Source organism: Aedes albopictus, chromosome 2 (genome assembly GCF_035046485.1).
Source record: "Aedes albopictus strain Foshan chromosome 2, AalbF5, whole genome shotgun sequence".
Classification (NCBI taxonomy): domain Eukaryota; kingdom Metazoa; phylum Arthropoda; class Insecta; order Diptera; family Culicidae; genus Aedes; species Aedes albopictus.
The window spans coordinates 501,151,636-501,171,348 of NC_085137.1; the positions used below are offsets into that span (position 1 = coordinate 501,151,636).

General features: G+C 42.0%; 2 protein-coding genes and 1 long non-coding RNA gene across 3 annotated transcripts; 1 reads left to right on the forward strand and 2 right to left on the reverse strand.

Moving 5' to 3' along the window:
* Positions 1 to 2,897: 2,897 nt before the first annotated feature.
* LOC109409461 (uncharacterized) lies at positions 2,898 to 3,804 on the reverse strand. Its single transcript, XM_019682905.4, has one exon. The coding sequence runs from the start codon at positions 3,661 to 3,663 to the stop codon at positions 3,091 to 3,093; it is 573 nt and encodes a 190-aa protein (XP_019538450.3). The 5' UTR covers positions 3,664 to 3,804; the 3' UTR covers positions 2,898 to 3,090.
* A 3,941-nt stretch (positions 3,805 to 7,745) lies between these two features.
* LOC134287498 (uncharacterized) lies at positions 7,746 to 11,477 on the forward strand. Its single transcript, XR_009997345.1, has 4 exons — positions 7,746 to 7,842; positions 9,601 to 10,258; positions 10,422 to 10,493; positions 10,604 to 11,477. It is a non-coding gene; the product is annotated as an uncharacterized LOC134287498 (long non-coding RNA).
* A 2,817-nt stretch (positions 11,478 to 14,294) lies between these two features.
* On the reverse strand, positions 14,295 to 15,989 carry LOC109622551 (uncharacterized). Its single transcript, XM_020076945.3, has 2 exons — positions 15,883 to 15,989; positions 14,295 to 15,824 (listed from the first exon to the last, which is right to left on the reverse strand). The coding sequence occupies exon 2, from the start codon at positions 15,697 to 15,699 to the stop codon at positions 14,455 to 14,457; it is 1,245 nt and encodes a 414-aa protein (XP_019932504.3). The 5' UTR covers positions 15,700 to 15,824; positions 15,883 to 15,989; the 3' UTR covers positions 14,295 to 14,454.
* Positions 15,990 to 19,713: the final 3,724 nt, after the last annotated feature.

Here is a 19,713-nt window from a genome sequence, read left to right on the forward strand (position 1 = left end):
CTCTCAGCTCATTTCCGGTTCATTTCTTTGGGAGTCCTCCTTCCCTAGGATAGGATGTGACACCTGCAACTTCTCTGTCTAATTTCACAGCTTGCTGTCTTGTTTTTCCGCGTTGCTAAGATTATTGGTCCCCAAATTGGTCTCTTTTGGGCTGACTAGTTGTCGTATCCTATCCTAGCTCCTTCCCTGCTACCGGAAGAGTCTCACACTATGCTAAGAACCTTCCTCGGCCCCAAAAGTACCCACATACAAAGTTTCACGCCGATTGGTTCAGTAGTTTCCGAACGCATAGCGGTCAGACAGACAGAAATTCATTTATATATATACTAGCTGTCCCGGCAAACGTCGCACTGCCTGCCTACTGTGTTTTTTGACATGCAGCTCCATAGGGACGTCCCCGGCGAAGTCATCTGTATGGGAGCCCCCCGTTCCAGAGACCGGAGAGGTCCCGCACCAAGCTAAGAACCTTCCCCGGCCCCAAAAATACCGACATACAAAATTTCACACCGATCGGTCCAGTAGTTTTAGAATCCATAGCGGTCAGACAGACAGACAGACAGACAGACAGACAGACAGACAGACAGACAGACAGAAATTCATTTTTATATATATAGATAGATAGATAGATATACTAGCTGACCCGGCAAACCTTGTATTGCCCTTTTTTATTGCTCCAAGAATTAATATCTCCTGAGAATTTTCCAAGGAATCATCCAAGAACTCATTCCAGGACTCCACCGGGAGTTCCTCCATATGTTTCTCTAGGGATGCTTCCGTGTATACCTCCAAAAATTATTTGAGGAATTGCTCCGGAGACTTCTCCATGAATTCCTCCAAGAATAACTGCAGGGATCCTAAAGAAAATCTAAAAAAAAACTCCAGAATGTTCTCCAAAGATTCCTCTAGGAATACCTCCATGCTTTCTTCAAGAATTCTTATAGAGATTCTTCTAGGAATTTCTCTGTGATTGATCCTCGATTTTTTATATTCCTTCAGGAATTCTTATGAGTCTTCGTCAGGGATTCTTTAGGGATTAATCGATGAACTCCTCCATTAATTACTGGGGATTCCTCCAGTTATTTCTCCAGGCATGCCTCCGGGGATTCGTGCTGATTTTTTTTCCACAAATTACTACAGAAATTCTTCCTTGGATTTCTTCAAACACTCCATTAATTTCTCCGGGGATTTATCCAGGAAATCATCCATAGATTCCATCAGATATTCCTCCAGATAAACCTTCACGAAGAACTGTAAGGATTCCTCCAGAGATTCTTCCAAGAATTACTCTAGGAACTTTTGCAGAAATTCCTGGAGGAAGTCTTGAATGAATCTCAAAAGCATTTCTTGGAGGAATATCGGCAGAAATTGCGGGATACGGCTTGATGCTGAGTTACTGTGGGTAGAGGGCAACCGGAAGTATAAGCACCGATGAACCGACGTGACAGCTACAGCAAACAAATTCAAATGTCTTGTCCCCGACGCTATTATAAAAAATAGCCGAACACTACCGCCACCTCTATAACGGTTCGTGTTGGCTTGCTAGCTTGACCACAAACCCCCGTGTTTTATATAGGAAAAGGTTCGCGTTGGTGCTGATTTGACAGAAGCGATCGCTCGCTTCGCTGGTTGGCCGTTAAATTTAGGGGGCACAGTTTTGACTCACCACTGTCACGTCGGTTCGTCTGTGGTATGAGCGTCTTAAATAGTGCGAATTTCATTTGCATTAGCAAGCTACGGTACCTACGCTGGTTACACTATCTGTAAAAAGCCCTATTCGCAGCTACAATACGCATTTTCACTTCACGGGAAACCTCATTGTCACATGCTACAAGGTTCCAAGATAAACAAATTCTTCAACACATCCCCATCAATCACTAACTCGGCACTAACACCACTTGGTTTGCCTCTGTCTCTACCCGCTCTCATGTAGAGTTAATCGTCAAGCCTATCCTCGCTGTCACTCTCTTCAGAGGAGCATAAGCCGCTTCCTCTACTGCCCTCGAAATTTATCTAGCATCATCCGCGTAAAATACAAAATTTAGTAAGCATTTGCAGAAGAGAGAGTCGATGAAGAGAACTCTCTCATGTTACTTTCGCCCTTATTTAAACTCAATCTAAAATTTTTTTTCTTCAAAAATACATTCATACAAATTTAGGGAACAAAAAAATATTGACTTCGATGAAATGAAAATAAAAATGCAGTTCGAAGTAGGTATGTCTGTAGATATTTCTCAACGAATGCCCTTTCCCCGAAAGTCAGTTTCTCGAGTACCCCTTTACTCCGCTAAAAATATGTTGATTAGGTACAAGCATAGGGTAAATCGGTTGTGCTACTTTTCCCCGAACGCCGGTTCCCCGAATGTCGTTTCCCCGAACGCCGATACCCCGAATGCCGTTACCCCGAATGACACTTTTCCCCGAATGACCCATTTCCCCGAATCACACCTTTCTTTATTTTATAGGCGGTTCTTTCAAGTTCTCTTGCTCCTCAGACCTGCTGAAACACTTCTGAATGAAGAATGGTAATATGCGTCCTTCTTTCCATTGCTGCTCGTTCTTTCTAGAACCAAATTGACCCTAACGACTTGTCAAATTGCGATCGGTTAACTTTTTGAGCAACCTAGTCAACAGGATCACGAACATTTGGTGACAAGTGATCATTTCGAACAAAAATGTAATGTATATTATTTTCGGAGAAACGGGTCATTCGGGGAAAAGTAGCACAATCGGGTAAATCATATTGTATTCGAATCCTTCAGAAGAAATAGATTGGAAACCCCTGGTCAAGTACACCCACCCAGGATGCACCGGTCGGATGCTGCCTTCCTAATAACGACGCACGCGCTGCACTTGCATATGGACTTCTTTCACCTGTATCGAATGGATGAGATTCCAAGTCAGGAACTGACACACGTCACAAAAGTCAGTCATTTATTGGCAGTCAAAATTGGTCACACAATAGGGAGTTACTGATGCAATGCAATAGGCAGTAGGTAAGTTAGTAAAAAAAATCCGGCATTAGTAAAATCACACTAACCTCATAAAGCTACTAGAAAAAAAAAAGTTATTTTTAAAATGCACGATGTCTCCTTACGGGCGCCATTTCTCCCGCAGATACAGGGCTAGCTTCATGTCCGGCACTCCCAGAGTAACCCGGCTTCGGTGCAGACAGCACCGGTACGAGTCTTCAAACACCTGCACCATGTACATTTCGGCCGCTTCCTGAATGGCGCACAGGCACTCCGGGGTGATGCGAAAGTCTCGGTACATGTATTGCATGAGCACTTCCCGGATGACCCGGGCAAAAGGCAACTTCGGAATCAGCAGCTGCGTGGTCGATTGCAATCGGTGAATGTCCTGCAGAATTTGCACATCCTGCCGGCTGCGGTCGAATCGCGACTCGGAAGCATTTCGGACGCGAATCGATGGCTGGTAGTCGTCGTCGCTGCTGTTGCTGGAAATTCGCGACTCGGAACGGGATCGTCTAGTTGCTCGTGGTGGTACCGAAACTTTTTGTTGCTTGGGTAGGCTCGGCGCCTTTGCTGGTTTTGCTGGCGGCTCAGGCGCTGCTTCTGCTGCTTTTTCCGCTGCCGCTTTGGGCTTCAATGTTGAGAGTTTTGCTGCAGTCACGTGTCGTTGAGGCGGACGAACTCGGCGAGGCATTACTTCACAGTCTAGAATTTTTATATGATGAAATTGTATGTAAAAACTACAACTTTTTATAAAATAAACTTGGTTAGCCGATTGAAGCTCTTTAAAAGCCGTTACGAAAACAAAAACAAAATGCACCGATGCGATGCGCTTTTTTGACAATTCAAATCGATGCCCTCAAAGGGAACGAAGTGAAATGGGCCGCATCTTGAGCGATTCTTCGACAAAATGCATGTGACCACTGTGGGATTTTGGATAGGACAAAAAATATCGTTTAATGAATTCCTTAAATAAACTATTCGATTATTTCCTGCAATCGGCTTTTTAAGTGATGTTGAGATAATTCCATATTCTGAATCTTCACGCCAAACTGAGCCAAAATGCAAATTTTCATGAATTTACCTATTTAATTTGGAATTTGGAACCTATTTAAAAATCAATTTGAAGTGTGTATTGACCGTCCAGTTCCAAACTGTTCACGACCGTTCGAAACAGTCGGCATTTCAAACGGTCGGTGAAACAGTCGGTGTCGGATTTGACAGCAGAAGTGAGCGAGAAAGATTTCGCGCGCAAACGTGTTTTCAAAAACATTCAATTGGTGGAACAAGGACAGCTAACCGGTCGTCCTGATCAGCTGTTGCCGGCAGCCAAGCCACCAGCTTTTTGGCGCGGAAGTCGGGGGGTGTTCAGATGTAAACATTGCATCTGAACACCCCCCGACTTTATGACACTCAACAAATTTATGAAAATTTTTATTTTCGCAATAAATGTTTTAAATGTTTTAAAGTGAGGTTTAATAAATGCAATTTATATTATATCCAGGATAATTGCTAATATTTGTTATTCTGAAGACCTGAAGACGTTAGAAATAATGATGTGCTTGAACAAACTTGCTGATTAATTGGTTTCTGTAGAATACATCGAGAATCCCCTCGATATTCGACGACTGTTCTAAACAGTTTCGCAAACAGTCGGGATAATCCAACTTTGAACTGAATACACAATATGGGAGCGATTTGTCGGATCACCCCTCGTCGGATTTTGTACTGGACGGAGCTGTCAAGTAGTTGCCCAGCTGTCAAAAGGTGATTTGAATAAATCTTTTTGAAATTAATTTTAGGCATCAAAACAAAGTTCTCAAAATCTGAAAAATATAAAATCATTATTTTTTTCTGAATTAAAAAACCCAATTTAGATAATCACGAGTAAAGTTGAGTTCACATATATGAACATATGTGAGTGGTCAGAGGCATCAAGCCCCACACATTGACCTACCCCCCCTCTCTCTGACTATGTATGATCATGCAGAAAATTGATTACAATTTCCATCAGAAATTTTATAAAAAAAATCATCAGAAATTCCAACAGATTGTAGCTGAAAGTTTTTCTGCAATTCTTTCAGGCTTTTTAACTACAAATGACACTTTATCAAACAAGATTGGTGGATTCCAACCGGATAGAAAAGTTCGATTTCCACTCAATCTCTCACAAAAAATTTACCTATTTTCATTGATTGCATCATTGGTGTTAGCAGAGATAAGCAAAATGCACAGTTGAAAATAGTGACTGGTGAAAAGTCACAAAATAATGACTTTGTACCAGGGCTACACTTCTTTTGAATTCCAAATTGACGATTCATTGTAATGGGCCACGAAAGATGGATGAGTTTGTTACTCTAAAGAAAGTTTCTTTCTTGAATCGAGAATGGACATCGGAACGACCGGAGACAATACGGTTCTGGCTTTAAGGGCGCTTTTGATTCAGTTTCCATAGGAATATTGTCAGAAAAACTGCACAATAGTGGACTACCAGGAATCTTAAATAATTTCTTGTATAATTTGTTGTCAGAAAAACATATGAGCTTCAACCTCGGACAACTGACAACTTCCAGAATTGGGTTGTTTAGTGTTTAATGCAGTGTCTTAATTTGTAAAATTACAGTCATCCTCATCGACGCCCAGTAGCTCCTGCATCGTAGATTTATTTTTGTTTTGATTATCGTCTGAACAATCCGTGTGCCACTCTGAAGTTCAAGCGATGAAACATTCTGGGTCTCGCTGTCTGCTGAATTTCAACCACCCACTGGTTTAATGAATATAATATTGCTATTTTCTATATAGACACATTTCTATATATAGCCTAATCGAAAGAGCTCATTTTTTTAGTTTAACGTGATTTTATTAGATTTCAATACAGTAGACGTTCGATAACTGCAACATGTTTACGTTTCACTTAGCGAACGAAAATTCGATAACTGCAACGCCTGACAGTGTCAACAAGCCGTCAATTGACGTAAAATGAACGAAAAATTCATTCGACTGTTCATTAGGGCTAACATGGCGCACCATTTTGACGTTTGGCGGTGCGATAACTGCAAATTAGTTGCACTTACCGGACTTGCAGTTAAAAAGCATTGCAGTTAAACCGTTTGCACCGACCGAACGTCTACTGTACCTTTGTTTTGATGGTTAAATTAACAGAACAGTAATTTTCGTGGATATAATGATAGTTCTGTGAATATTACGCAACTCACTATAACAATCCGTTTCCGACATTCTTAGCAAACTGCAGTAGAACCACTTGGTATGATACGGGACCTCGCAATACAGGCGACTGGCTCCGCCAAAGCTCCACTACTCAATGAGACAGCAACACACTCACTGTCTCGTCATGATGATTGCTGTCACCGATGCTTACTAGGGGAAGGGCACGCAAGGGGAATATCACTAATCATTATTCATACCCCACAAGTTCAATCGATAAAGTGACAGTTCGACCCGAGCAAAACAATTTTCCAATACAAACTTTAAATGCATTTTAAGAATACATAGTTCCCGGACTCCAAAAAATAAGAAATTTTGGATTTCGGCAAATTTTTGGGCAAAGAATGATATTATGAAATAATCGGGATACCCCTAAAGAACCCAATTACACAGACAAACAGACGTAACACTTCGAACACTTTTCGATTCAAATCATAGTCCCGGAAGCATGTTCGCCCAATGCTAAAAGGTCTAAGTTTGGCCAACCATCAACTAGATGGCGGTTATGAGCAAACGTCAAACTCAAAGAAAAACGATGTGAGCGCATTGGGTGGGCAGTTGGCCAACTATCATATATTTAAATAGACCGTTAAATCGGTATACGATGGGAAATATTAGAGTATTACGTCTGTTTGTCTGTGCCAATTAGCTACATGGGCCTACCCCAAGGCTCATGTTTAAGTCTTTTGCTTTATAATTTACTAGCTGTCCCGGCAAACGTCGTACTGCCTGCCTACTGTGTTTTTTGACGTACAGCTTCATAGGGACGTCCCCCGCAAAGTCATCTGTATTCGCCTTGACGGAGGCTCTCTGAGAGAATTGCGCTGTGCGTGAAAACAATTTTTTTTAACATGGGAAAGGATAGGAGCTGCATTTTCAAATGCTTCTAATTCTTTATAGAAATTTTTTTAAGCAAAACGTTCTTAATGTTATCGAATGAGATTTTGATACGCTATATTATAGACATAACATTGTGATTTAAAAACATTTTGTCTAAAACCAGTTATAGTGTAGCTAATTGAAAGTATATTGCAAAACATTAACTCTTTTTTCAATCTGAAGTCCCTAAAATATTTTAGAAGCATTTGAAAATGCAGCTCCTATCCTTTCCCATGTTAAAAAAAAAATGTTTTCACGCACAGAGCAATTCTCTCAAAGAGTTCCGTCAAGGCGAATGGGAGCCCCCCGTTCCAAAGACCGGAGAGGTCCCGCACCAAGCTAAGAACCATCCCCGGTCCCAACAGCACCCACATACAAAATCCCACACCGATCGGTTCAGTAGTTTCCGAACCCATAGCGGTCAGACAGACAGACAGACAGACAGACAGACAGACAGAAATTCATTTTTATATATATACACGCTAAGACCAGTTTACTCATAAATAGGTAGTTCATTTACCCATATTTGAGTTATATATGCATTACCTAGATTGTGGGTAAAATGTACTGAGAAAAAGCTGTAAAATTTACTCATATTATGGGTAGTGCACAAAAACTCAAATATGGGTAAATGCTATTTACCCATATTTGGATGAAAAATAATTCTCGTCCATCGCGATGAAAACAACCATCAATCTCTGTTTGAGCTAGGTGCTGCTTTTGTAATTTTCCCCGGAATCCCATTATTTCCCGTTGTGCAAATATCTCAGTAAGTAGGGTATGTGTTCCATCATTAATCTCACGCTCCCATATTCATCCTAATCGAAAACAAGCGATTACGGCACCGATTGATTCCGTTCTTTTTGTTTTCATGGGTGCTCACTTCTAACAAAAAATACAAAAATAAGAAACAAAACAAACAGCGCTTCAATCCTTTGTTTTTCGTAGGATGAAAATGGGAGCCACATGCACGAAAAAAAATTTCCTTATTACAGTAGGCGTTCGATAAGTGCAACATGTTTACGTTTCAGTTACCGAATGAAATTCGCTAACTGCAACGACTGACAGCCGTCAAACAGTTGTCAAATGCTGTTGGACGCAGCCAGAATGCACTCAAAACATCGCAATGCAGGTGTAGTGCATCCGAAAAACATCGCAACTCTGATGACGTTTTGTTTTTGACAGATAGCGGTGCGATAACTGCAAAATTGTTGCACTTAGCGGACTTGCAGTTAAAAAGCATTGCAATTAAACCGTTTGCACCGAGCGAACGTCTACTGTAAATGTATAAGAAAATATTATACATTTTTGCCATTTCGTTTACCCAATGAAAAGTATTCAAAATGTTTATGAACCCTATTAGAAAAATGTTATGAAAAGTATAAGTTTATCTTATACCTTTCATCTTTCTTTTCTAATAATGATTATTACATACCTTATAAAAGTTATACGAGTAAACTAATACAATATACTATGCTCTGTTTTGATTTCTTGCCCATACTTTTAGGCTAAAATTTAAAGTCACAACTGATTATAAAATAAAACGATTATTATATATATATGCTTAAAATATACGTAAATGTTTATTTTCAAATGGTTTATGTATATATGTTTATATATAAACATTTCGTATAAAATACGAACACTCTTGCGGATGTGGAGAATTCTCATCCGGGCACATCTCAGCGGGGCTGCCAGGACTGATCACCAACAGGCAGATTTAGTTACGACGACGGCTCAGGGCCAAAGGTTTGATGACCGATGTTGTTGGAGTCCAACAGCTTCAACATTTCCTTTGTCTCCGGATCGTCTTCGACAGAACGAACACTTTCGACTCACCTTCCTCCTCCTGCAGCATGATGGAAGTTCCAAGAATTTGGGAGTGGCGCAGATACTTCATCAAATGAGTCATGGAAGCCTGCAGTTGCTGCGCAGGGCCAGCGGGAATCCCAGACGTGGGAATGATGACCACTTCCTAGACGATGTGCTTGTACTTGAGCACTTCCATATGGAACTACGGTTAACCGCCACAATTGCTGCCGACCTCTGAGAAGTTGTTCCAGACATATTTGCACATGCAAGCATAGTTCCAACGGTAAATATTTAATCTGGAAGCAAAAATATATAACTGAATTAAGTAATTAAACAGTTTAATGATTATAACTTACCCGAAAATAGCACTAAGCTGGCCAACGAACTTGGTTTCTTGATTCTTCTGCTTCAAGTACCATGTTGGAAATTTTCAATCCCAAACATTATCAATAGTATAAGTTTTGCCTAATAAATTTTCGCCATTAGGTAAAACTAATACTCTTCACTAGGACGTGTTATACGTTTCATGTAATTTTGTTTTAAATTGAATAAAGTGGCGTAATGTAGTTTATTTGCAGGAGTGGCATGAAATCTAAAACTTTAAACTAATAAATAAAATCATTACTTTTCTTTTCGTGTGCTTAAAAAGGGAACCAATACCCTATCATGATAATGTTCCATGAAAATAGTTTTCAATCTTTTGTTTCTCCCACAGCCAATACCAGAAATCTAAGGAAAGCCGCCGATGGATCAGTGAAGCAAATGATGAGACCTCGGGAGTTGATCATCCTTAAAAGCAAGGAGGCGCGGACCACACAGCGCTGCAACACCAGAAATCCATCAGCCACCTTGTTTCGTTTAATAAGGTTACTCGCAGCGAAAGCAAGAAATGGACTCGATCCCGGTCAACATGCAAATGAACTGGATTGATCCTTTGCCGGAGGAGGATACCCGTACACTGGCAGCGAATTCCGTGACGTTAAAGTGAATGCAGGATGTTCCGGAATGGAAGAAGGCCATCATCATCGGCGGTTAGAAATCATCGTACGGCAAAAATTCAGACATGAGTTTGGATGAACAGCGTCAATCGCTTCTAAAAGCTGAGAGACAATCTCATTAAAGCTGTGACGGGTAATCTAATTTTGATTGTCATCGAAGAGACCGGTTCCGGTTAATCTACACAAATTACTTGGCCGAATGTGACTTCATTGTCCGGGGGAAGATTCCGCGTCGTATGGCCGCCATGTCCGTAGCAAAGCGAGTTGCCGAGGAGTACGTTTGCCGCCGTAGGCAGGAAGTCGGTTATACGAACCATTTCGAGGCCTGCATCCCCTGCACCAGCCAGGAAACGGTCATCAAGTACATGACAGACGGTATGTTGCTGCTTGAATGTCTAGTAGATTTAGATTTGAAGTCATATTCGATTATTATCCAGCGAAGGCCGAAGCTGGAACTCACCATTACGTCCGCCACATTGGACACTGTCAAGTTTTTACAACATTTCTTTGAAGGAAGCTCCCATTTTCACCATTCCAGGTCGGAAAGTCTCGGAAATTTTGTGCCCGAAGGAATCAGACGAACTATTTGGAGGATGCGTCTCCCAATACAGTAAGTATTATAATATTCTTTCTCGTTTAACAGTCCGTTAGAGTTAGACAAAATCTAACCTTGTTTTAGTAGTTTTCTAAACTGCTTTTTCTCTCTTTCGGTTGTTTCAGGACATGCAAATCCATCTTTGCGAACCTCCTGGCGGCATCCTGCTTTTTCTCACCGGTCAGATGGAGATTGACACTGCCTGTGAAATAATTCTGTACATACGAATGGAAGCCCCTCGGGCCGGATGTTCCGGAACTGATTATCCTGCCGTTGGAAATGCAAACCCGTGTTTTTGATCCGGCACCACCTGGCAGTCGAAAAGTGGTGTATGCGACCAACATTGTCGAAACTTCCCTCACCATGGACGGTATTTACTACGTGGTAGATCCGGGATTCGATTAGCAGAAGGTGTCATATTCCAAGACCGGAATGGACGTCCTCGTCCTTACGTCGATTTCCCAGCCATTGCCAAACAGAGACCGAACTGAAAGAAGTTGTAAACGAGGTAAAGCCTACCGCTTGTACACGTAACGCGTGCCTCTAATACCGGGAATCTAAGAAAAGATGTAGATAGATCAACATGAGGAAGCAAAATGTGAGCCCACGGGAGTTGATCATCCGGAAGGAAGGAGACGCGAACCGCAAAGTGCTGCAACATCGGAAAACTCTCAGCGATCTTGTTTCCGTAAACGTGGATCCGGCACATGTTGCAGCCCACCAAAAAATATCCGGCTCTCTGAAGAATTTCAACATTGCAGTGGACTTATGAACCTGTTCAGGATTCAGCACCCGATCCAGCCTTTTTTGATGTACCGTCGACAACCGACGAAGGGGAAACAACCTGCTCAGCTGAAAACAGTCCGAAAGAATAATAAGACAGTTGGTTCCTTTTTTTCATTTTATTTTATATTTTTATACTATTCGTTGAATAAACGTTATTATAGTTATTGTTTTTTTTTATTACATATTAATGTTCTTTCAGATTGCATAAAATAAAATTAAAAGAATTTACCCAAATATGCGTCAAATTCACCCAAAATGGAATAACTTCAATATGGGTAAATATTACCTATATTCATGATATATCTATCTTACTCAAATATGAGTAAAGGGCCCTTACCCATAAAATGAGGTTGTGTACTTTTCAGCGATTATGAGTAAAGGTTACCCATATTTGGGTAAACTGACCTAAGCGTGTAGATATATATAGATATGTGAAAGACATTGACAGTTGTTTGGAAGGCCAATGCACGCTGAGACAACTTGCAGATGATGCTGTGGTTTCTTTAAAAGCCCACATGCAGAAATGTTGCAAAGACCATTGCAAAATTCTCTAAATAATCTGTCCAGTTGGGGATCGAGTTTGCTCCGCAAAAAACTCAATTGGATGTTTTTTTTTCTAGAAAGCGAAATCCAGCCCAATTGAAACTTAAGCTTTTGGGAACAGAAATCGACCAGTCTTTAACTTCGAAATATCTGGTTTGATTCAAAAGGCACTTGAGTTACCCAAACTAAGTACAGTAGACGTTCGCTCGGTGCAAACGCATTTTAACTGCAAGTCCGCTAACTGCAACAATTTTGCAGTTATCGCACCGCTATCCGTCAAAATGAAATGTCAACAGCGATGCGATGTTTTTCGCGTGCACGTTTGTTGCAATGCGATGTTTTTCGTATGCTACTACCAGGGGGATGACGAAGATCCAGAATCATCTACCCAGTATTCAATTCAGCATGGCGTCCAATGTTTTGTTTTGATTGCTTTTCATGGAAAAAATGCGCTAGAAACATCGACACTGCTTTACTGCTACATATAATATCGTCCAAAGTGATAAGGAAAGAGAAACAATCATCAAAAACAACGATTTCGTTTGAAATGTGTAATTTCTGAAATACGCACTAGCAACACACGAGCCACACACACGAAAATCAGGAGCAAGTTAGGGTAAACCGACCAGAAAGTGGGTACCAAAACGCGCCGTACCAAAAATTATGTTGGGTGGAGCGGCGATGTACCGAGTTTGACAGCCGTGTCACCCCACTGGCTACTACTGAATATTTGAATCAACCGTTAAAAAGATGATCGATGGGAAGCGATGAGAGTGTGACGTCTGTTTCTCTGTGGATCAATTGTCTACGCACAATTACCGGAACATGGTGGGGTACTTACCCGGAAGACCTCATTAAACTTTACAAAACGACTATTCGACTGTTCTCGAGTATGGCTCTTTCTGTTTCCTCTCAGCAGCAAACTGCCACCTAATAAAGTTGGAACGAATTCAATACCGTTGTTTGCGTATTGCCCTCGGCTGTATGCACTTAACGCATAATGCGAGCCTAGAGGTCCTGGCAGGGGTGAAACCTCTCGCTAAGGTTACTAATCAAGTGTGGAGTGAGCAACACACTTATAATTGAAAACTTCGAAGAAATGTTTATTCTGAACACTCAGTCAAAATTTATGAGAATTTATCTGTTCTACATGTCGTCTGACATAAGCCTACCAAGTTATAACCCTCCTCGTGTACACTTCACTAATGACAGTTGCTCCACGTTGCTCTGTTAAATACGATCTGTCCATGAGACAAGCTATTCATGGAATACCAGATCAACTTCGATGTATATCTATTCCTCACATTTTTAACGAAAAGTACCAATATGTAAACTCCTGTAAGAGATTCTTCACTGATGGGTCTCGCATAAATGTATCCACTGGTTTCGGTGTCTTCAATGAAAATTTCACCGCCTTCCGCAACCTTGTTCGGTTTATGTTGCTGAGCTGGCAGCGATCAACTTCGCTTTGGGGATGATTTCCAACATGCCCGTAGACCATTTCTTCATGTCTTCTCGGATAGCCTTAGTTCGATTGAGGCACTCCGGTCGATAAAACCTGTAAAACATCCTTATTACTTTCTTACAAAAATAAGGGGGCAGATGGGTGCACTGGTCGAAAAATCATACAAGATTACCTTTGTATGGGTTCCCTCACATTGCTCAATTTATGGCAATGAGAAGGCGCACTCTCTCGCAAAGGAAGGTGAGATATATGATAGAAGAATTTCACATGATTAATTTTTCCATTTTGTTCGCCAGAGTTCTCTTCAATGTTGGCAAAATGATTGGCGAGATGGCCAGCTGGAACGGTGGTTACATTCCATTATTCCTAATGTTTCATTGCAAGTGTGGTGGTATGGTTTGGATGTAAGTCGCAATTTCATTCGCTTGATGTCAAGACTTTTATGTCCAACCATTACTCGCTAGATGTGCATTTACACAGGATTAATCTCGCGTTGAGCAATGCTTGTACTAAGTGCGGTTCCTGTTATGATGACATTGACCACGTAGTTTGGCAATGCCCGGATAATGACGCCTCCAGAGCACTACTTTTGGATACCCTTGAGGCCCGAGGTAGACAACCCTTTGTTCTTTTGAGAGATGTGTTGGGGATCCGCGATGTCACATACATGGGATGTATTTTCGACTTTCTTCGCTCTGCTGGTAAGTCCCACAACAAGTTGGTACCAACACCACAAGGCACCGAATACGCTACCAATATGCGATTCACCCCCGGATGGGCTGCAGTGAAACCTTTGGCCCAATCCTTACCCCGTCCATCCCTCAAAATGTGACCTTCTAACCTCGAGCTGCCACGAGTACCCTGGCTTCCACCCATTACTAACAGCATGAAAAAGTTATTACTCTATTATAAGTACGGATCCGCAAAGCGTTATTCGCGTTTGAGCCCCAAATAAATGAACTAGATAATAAAAAATACTGTTCTGAAAGTGAAAGAGGCGCGACTATATTCATATCACGTATCGCAACAAAAGACAATCGTTTCGAAGACCATTGATGGACCATATTGTCGTCGCTTACATTCTCTATTAAACAAAAGACTATTAGTTGTTCCATTCATGCTGAACATTTAATACCGATTCCGTGTAATAAAATTTCTACGCAATTTATAAGATCTACTGTTTTACTCGGCATTCCACGCGGTCCAGGCACTCTCCATCAACAGGTTACAGGTTTTTCCTAGCAGTGGATCTCCGTCCATAGTGTACTGCAGTGCCGCACAAAGCCGCCGGAGAATCTCCTCGTTGAATGGACTGCAGAGTTTCATAACGTTGGCAAGCGTCCGGCTGGGTATCGGTTGGGCCACATGGTACAGGTATCCCAGCACAAATTGGAGTGTCTTTTGGTTTTCAACCGGACAGTAATCATCATGGTCGTCCTCGTCCAAGTCCATCGCTTCATGGGGCCGTTGGTCTTGCTCAAAGTAGTCGTTCAAGTTGTACGAGAGAACCGTGAAAATCTTCAACATGGCCTGGTACATTCCGGCGTGGAACTGACGCACGTTGTCATCGCTGCAGAGTTCGTTGATGCGAACGATGATTCGGGCATGTGCATTGTACAGCGGTATCAGACAAGCTTCTGCGCTAATCGGCACTAGCACCCGGTAGAAGCATTCCAAGACGTTCTCGATTTGATCCTCGTACACGTCTTCGGCATTGATGATGAAGTTTTCGTGGATATCCAAGAATTTGTTAATTATTTTTAGATCTTCTTTGACCAATAAGTTATGATCGACGAACGTTGTTTCGGGATACAACTGTTTGAATCCTTCCATCAATCCCTCGATCAAGCAAGTTTTCCCAAACAACTCGTAGAACTCATCTAACTCGAAGTAATCCACTTCCGTCTCCGTAAAGCGCTCGGCCATCGCATGCACCGCCTCCATTGTACTTTCCAGCAAATCCCTGCTGGTCGAAATGCGCAATATATAAGCTAGCCTTTCCGCAATGCCATGAATCTCACAGATCATTTGGAACCAGAAGTACTCATCATTTGATTGCTCCAAAATCGTCGTAATAATTTTCATCATCTGCTCCAAAACCAACGGGTCGTTTGAATTCAAGAATCCGCACAACCTCAACAGCAGCGTCTCGTTATCATACAGAAACCGATGAGTCTCCTCTACGCAGCACATATTCTGCACCATCCCCAGCAGAATTACCACCAGCTGATTATCCGCCGAGGTCTCGGTTATTCTCAGAATCAGCTCTACCACTTCGTGGCGGAGCAATAACAGCACAACATTCTTATCTATAGCCATATTACGCAAGTCAGTTAAATCCCTCCTAAAATCTTCATCGTCCGCCAAATTCCCTTGAAACAGCGGAAGCCTCATAAGCGTCGTCAGCACGAATCGCTGGTGGTACATCGTTTCGCAGCTCTGATCGTCGTCACCGGCTGCAATAGAGGAATCCCTTTCGCGATCGGTGCTCTCAGCTGTTGTCGTTTCCTCGGTGGATTCCTACTGGTTTAGCGCAAATGGTGCCTTGCAATCTGAAATTTTCCAGTACGTGTATAATGCACAAATTTTTACGGAGAAAGCACGGAATACTTTGAATTTTGAAAAAGACTGCCACAGAAACACTGATAATACGCCTGTGATCGGGTGCGTTTGTTATCTAACAAAGAACATAAGAACAAAAGCACCTCAAAGTAATTCGCCTTGACGGAGGCTCTCTGAGAGAATTGCGCTGTGCGTGAAAACAATTTTTTTTAACATGGGAAAGGATAGGAGCTGCATTTTCAAATGCTTCTAATTCTTTATAGAAATTTTTTTAAGCAAAACGTTCTTAATGTTATCGAATGAGATTTTGATACGCTATATTATAGACATAACATTGTGATTTAAAAACATTTTGTCTAAAACCAGTTATAGTGTAGCTAATTGAAAGTATATTGCAAAACATTAACTCTTTTTTCAATCTGAAGTCCCTAAAATATTTTAGAAGCATTTGAAAATGCAGCTCCTATCCTTTCCCATGTTAAAAAAAAAATGTTTTCACGCACAGAGCAATTCTCTCAAAGAGTTCCGTCAAGGCGAATAGGAGCTGCATTTTCAAATGCTTCTAAAATATTTTAGGGACTTCAGATTGAAAAAAGAGTTAATGTTTTGCAATATACTTTCAATTAGCTACACTATAACTGGTTTTAGACAAAATGTTTTTAAATCACAATGTTATGTCTATAATATAGCGTATCAAAATCTCATTCGATAACATTAAGAACGTTTTGCTTAAAAAAATTTCTATAAAGAATTAGAAGCATTTGAAAATGCAGCTCCTATCCTTTCCCATGTTAAAAAAAATTGTTTTCACGCACAGCGCAATTCTCTCAGAGAGCCTCCGTCAAGGCGAATCCTTTCCCATGTTAAAAAAAAAATGTTTTCACGCACAGAGCAATTCTCTCAAAGAGTTCCGTCAAGGCGAATCTCGATCCGATCACCGGTTAGTACTCAACAAAAAATTTGAGTGATTTTGATCAGAAGGTGAGTTTAGAGAGACTTGAGTGACTGGAAGGGAGTGTGTTAAGGTACTCACATGAGTGCACCGCGCGCTGTGAGTTCACTCAAGCTGCGTTGATAAATTCACCACCCTGGCATGATTCATGCGAGTGCTGCACGGAAAATCAAGATTACCCAATTTTTATAATATTGTGTTTCCAGTTCAAAACCGAATAAGGCAATCCATGAGACAGATGCGATCAGCTGATTTTCTTTGTTTACCATGTATTTTTGACAATCGTCGATCGGGGTGACAGTTGAACACAAAGGAATTTGTTAAGCACCGAGAACACTCGACGAAAATTTGGTAAGCTGCACGTACACTGTGTTCACAATTTCAGCTGTCACCCCCATCGCGATATGTCGTCATGGATTGCCTTATAAGCGACATTTTTTCTTTTACTTCCGCTGCTTTTGCCTTGCGTTATACACTATGTCGGAAGTGGGGCGCTGTATAGAATACCAGGTGTACAATACACTGAAAAACAAGAGAACCCAAATTTGAGTATTTTTAAACTCACTTTTGAGTTCTTTTTTGCATCCTGTTTCAAAAGTTGAGAAGTTGAGTAATTTTAACTGACGGTTGAGTAAAAAGAACCTTGACTTTAGGTACTTTGGCCGTATACGCCTAAATGCAAACTACCTACCTGAACATCGACTCCAGCAACTCAAAATTGGCTTCCCGCACGCAACCTCCAAGTTGGGTGGAATGAACTCACTTTTGGGTACTTTCGTTTTTCCGTGTACAGCGCCCCACTTCCGACATTGTGTTTAACGCAAGGCAAAAGCAGCGCAAGTAAAAGAAAAAATGTCGCTAATTCGATTTTGAACTGGAAACATATTGGGAATCTCGGTATACGTAACGAACAAATCTTTATTTGATCTAACTTGTTTGGAGGTTTAACAAGAAGTGAAATGAAAAACTATGTGTCAAACTATGTCGGGATCACCAATGCCTACTTGATCTTCAACACCCCCTCTTGATCCGACACCTTTGGACAGGTCATAGGCTCCTCTCCGGTTACATACACCACGCAGTTTCACGGTCGAGTTCGCATTAGTCCTCCAAGATTCAAGCAGCTGCGTATTAGCACTTTTCTTGAGGAAACCACTGCTCGATTGTTGAACACGTCGTATGCCTTTCTTGGTTTTGTCACCGGTTCCTTCGCTTTGCCAATCTTGATATCGCTGCACACGCCTATCACACTGCATCACCGGAAGCCGGGAAGAGGGCTTCAATTTATCCGGACAATCAACCATGCAGCCTTCAATCTTCTCAGCTTCATCTCCATCATGCGGGACATCATTTTCCCCCTCTGGCTCGCTTTTCTGATCCTCGCAGTGCTTAGTATTTGATATCTTGATGTCCAATTCATAGAGATTTCCTCTCAGCAATGCCGTCGCAATCACAATATTGCCTTTCTTCAACACAGCAACGCTTCCCTCAAATATTACGGTAACGCCAGCCTTCGTCAAACGCTTAACCGACAACAAGTTCTCCCGCAGCTCTGGAACGTAGAGCACCTGGTTGACGTTGAGTGGTACTCCTCTATTACTCTGACCGTCAATAACGCCAACCGCTTCCGCTTCGAGAGTCTGTCCTTCCTTCGCAATGTCGAAAATGATCGGAGCTCTCAGTTGCCTTGCCGATGAAAATACCTTCAAATCGTTCACTACATGGTCGCTCGCGCCGGAATCCAGTCTGAACGTCAATTTGCTGGAGCCGTTCCGTTGACCACCGTGCCGATCCATCATGAAACTTACCGCCTTCCTGTTTGCCGCTGCTGATTCCGAACTGACTTCTTCGCAATCCTTTTTCATGTGGCCTTTCTTTCCACACCTGTGGCACCGGCCTCCGAATTTCGTCTGCTTGTGCCTCGCTTTTTCTCCAGAAAACGCCGTGGGTACCTCTTCAAATAAATCATGATGCCGTTCCTGTTGCTTCATTTCCTCCGCAAGCAGCCGCTGCTTCACGTGGTCCAGCGTTATTTCATCGTCCCCCAGATTTTCAAGCGCCGTGATGAGAGGGTCGTATGAATCTGGAAGCGTTCCGAACAGTGATACCACCATATCCGCATCCGACAGCTTGGCGCCAGCAACACGTAGTTGGCGGATCAAGTCTTCAAATGCCACCAGGTGTTCACGCATCGGCGAACCTTCCTTCATCTTCAAACGGCTCAACTGCTTCCGCACCAGGTTCTGCGTTCCCAAGGACTTCTTCGCAAACGTGTTTTGCAGGCTTGTCCACATAGCCTTGGTCGACTTCTTCTCCCGTATAACTTCGAGACACTCATCAGCGAGGAATCCGATCAACAAGGATTTTGCCTTTTTATCCGCCTCTGCAAATTTGGCCTTCAAAGCTTCTTGCGCGGGAGGATCCTCCGTCAACGTATGGTCTACTCCCATTGCTTCCAGGTAAGCGCACACACGGAAACTCCAGTTATGAAATCCAGGTCCTCCCCGGAACTGCGGGATTCCGTTAACCGCTGCGTCTTTACTGGTCGAGCCCATAACCTATTGGGAATCTCGGTATACGTAACGAACAAATCTTTATTTGATCTAACTTGTTTGGAGGTTTAACAAGAAGTGAAATGAAAAACTATGTGTCAAACTATGTCGGGATCACCAATGCCTACTTGATCTTCAACAAAACATATTATGTTTCCAGTTCAAAACCGAATTAGCGACATTTTTTTCTTTGACTTCCGCTGCTTTTGCCTTGCGTTAAACACAATGTCGGAAGTGGGGCGCTGTATTATACACCTGGTGCTCTATACAGCGCCCCACTTCCGACATTGTGTTTAACGCAAGGCAAAATCAGCGCAAGTCAAAGAAAAAATGTCGCTAATTCGGTTTTGAACTGGAAACATAATAATAATACAC

Bases quoted from the DNA above. Each gene is read 5' to 3' on its own strand.
- LOC109409461 (XM_019682905.4), bottom strand. From the start codon at position 3,663: ATGCCTCGCCGAGTTCGTCCGCCTCAACGACACGTGACTGCAGCAAAA.
- LOC109622551 (XM_020076945.3), bottom strand. From the start codon at position 15,699: ATGTACCACCAGCGATTCGTGCTGACGACGCTTATGAGGCTTCCGCTG.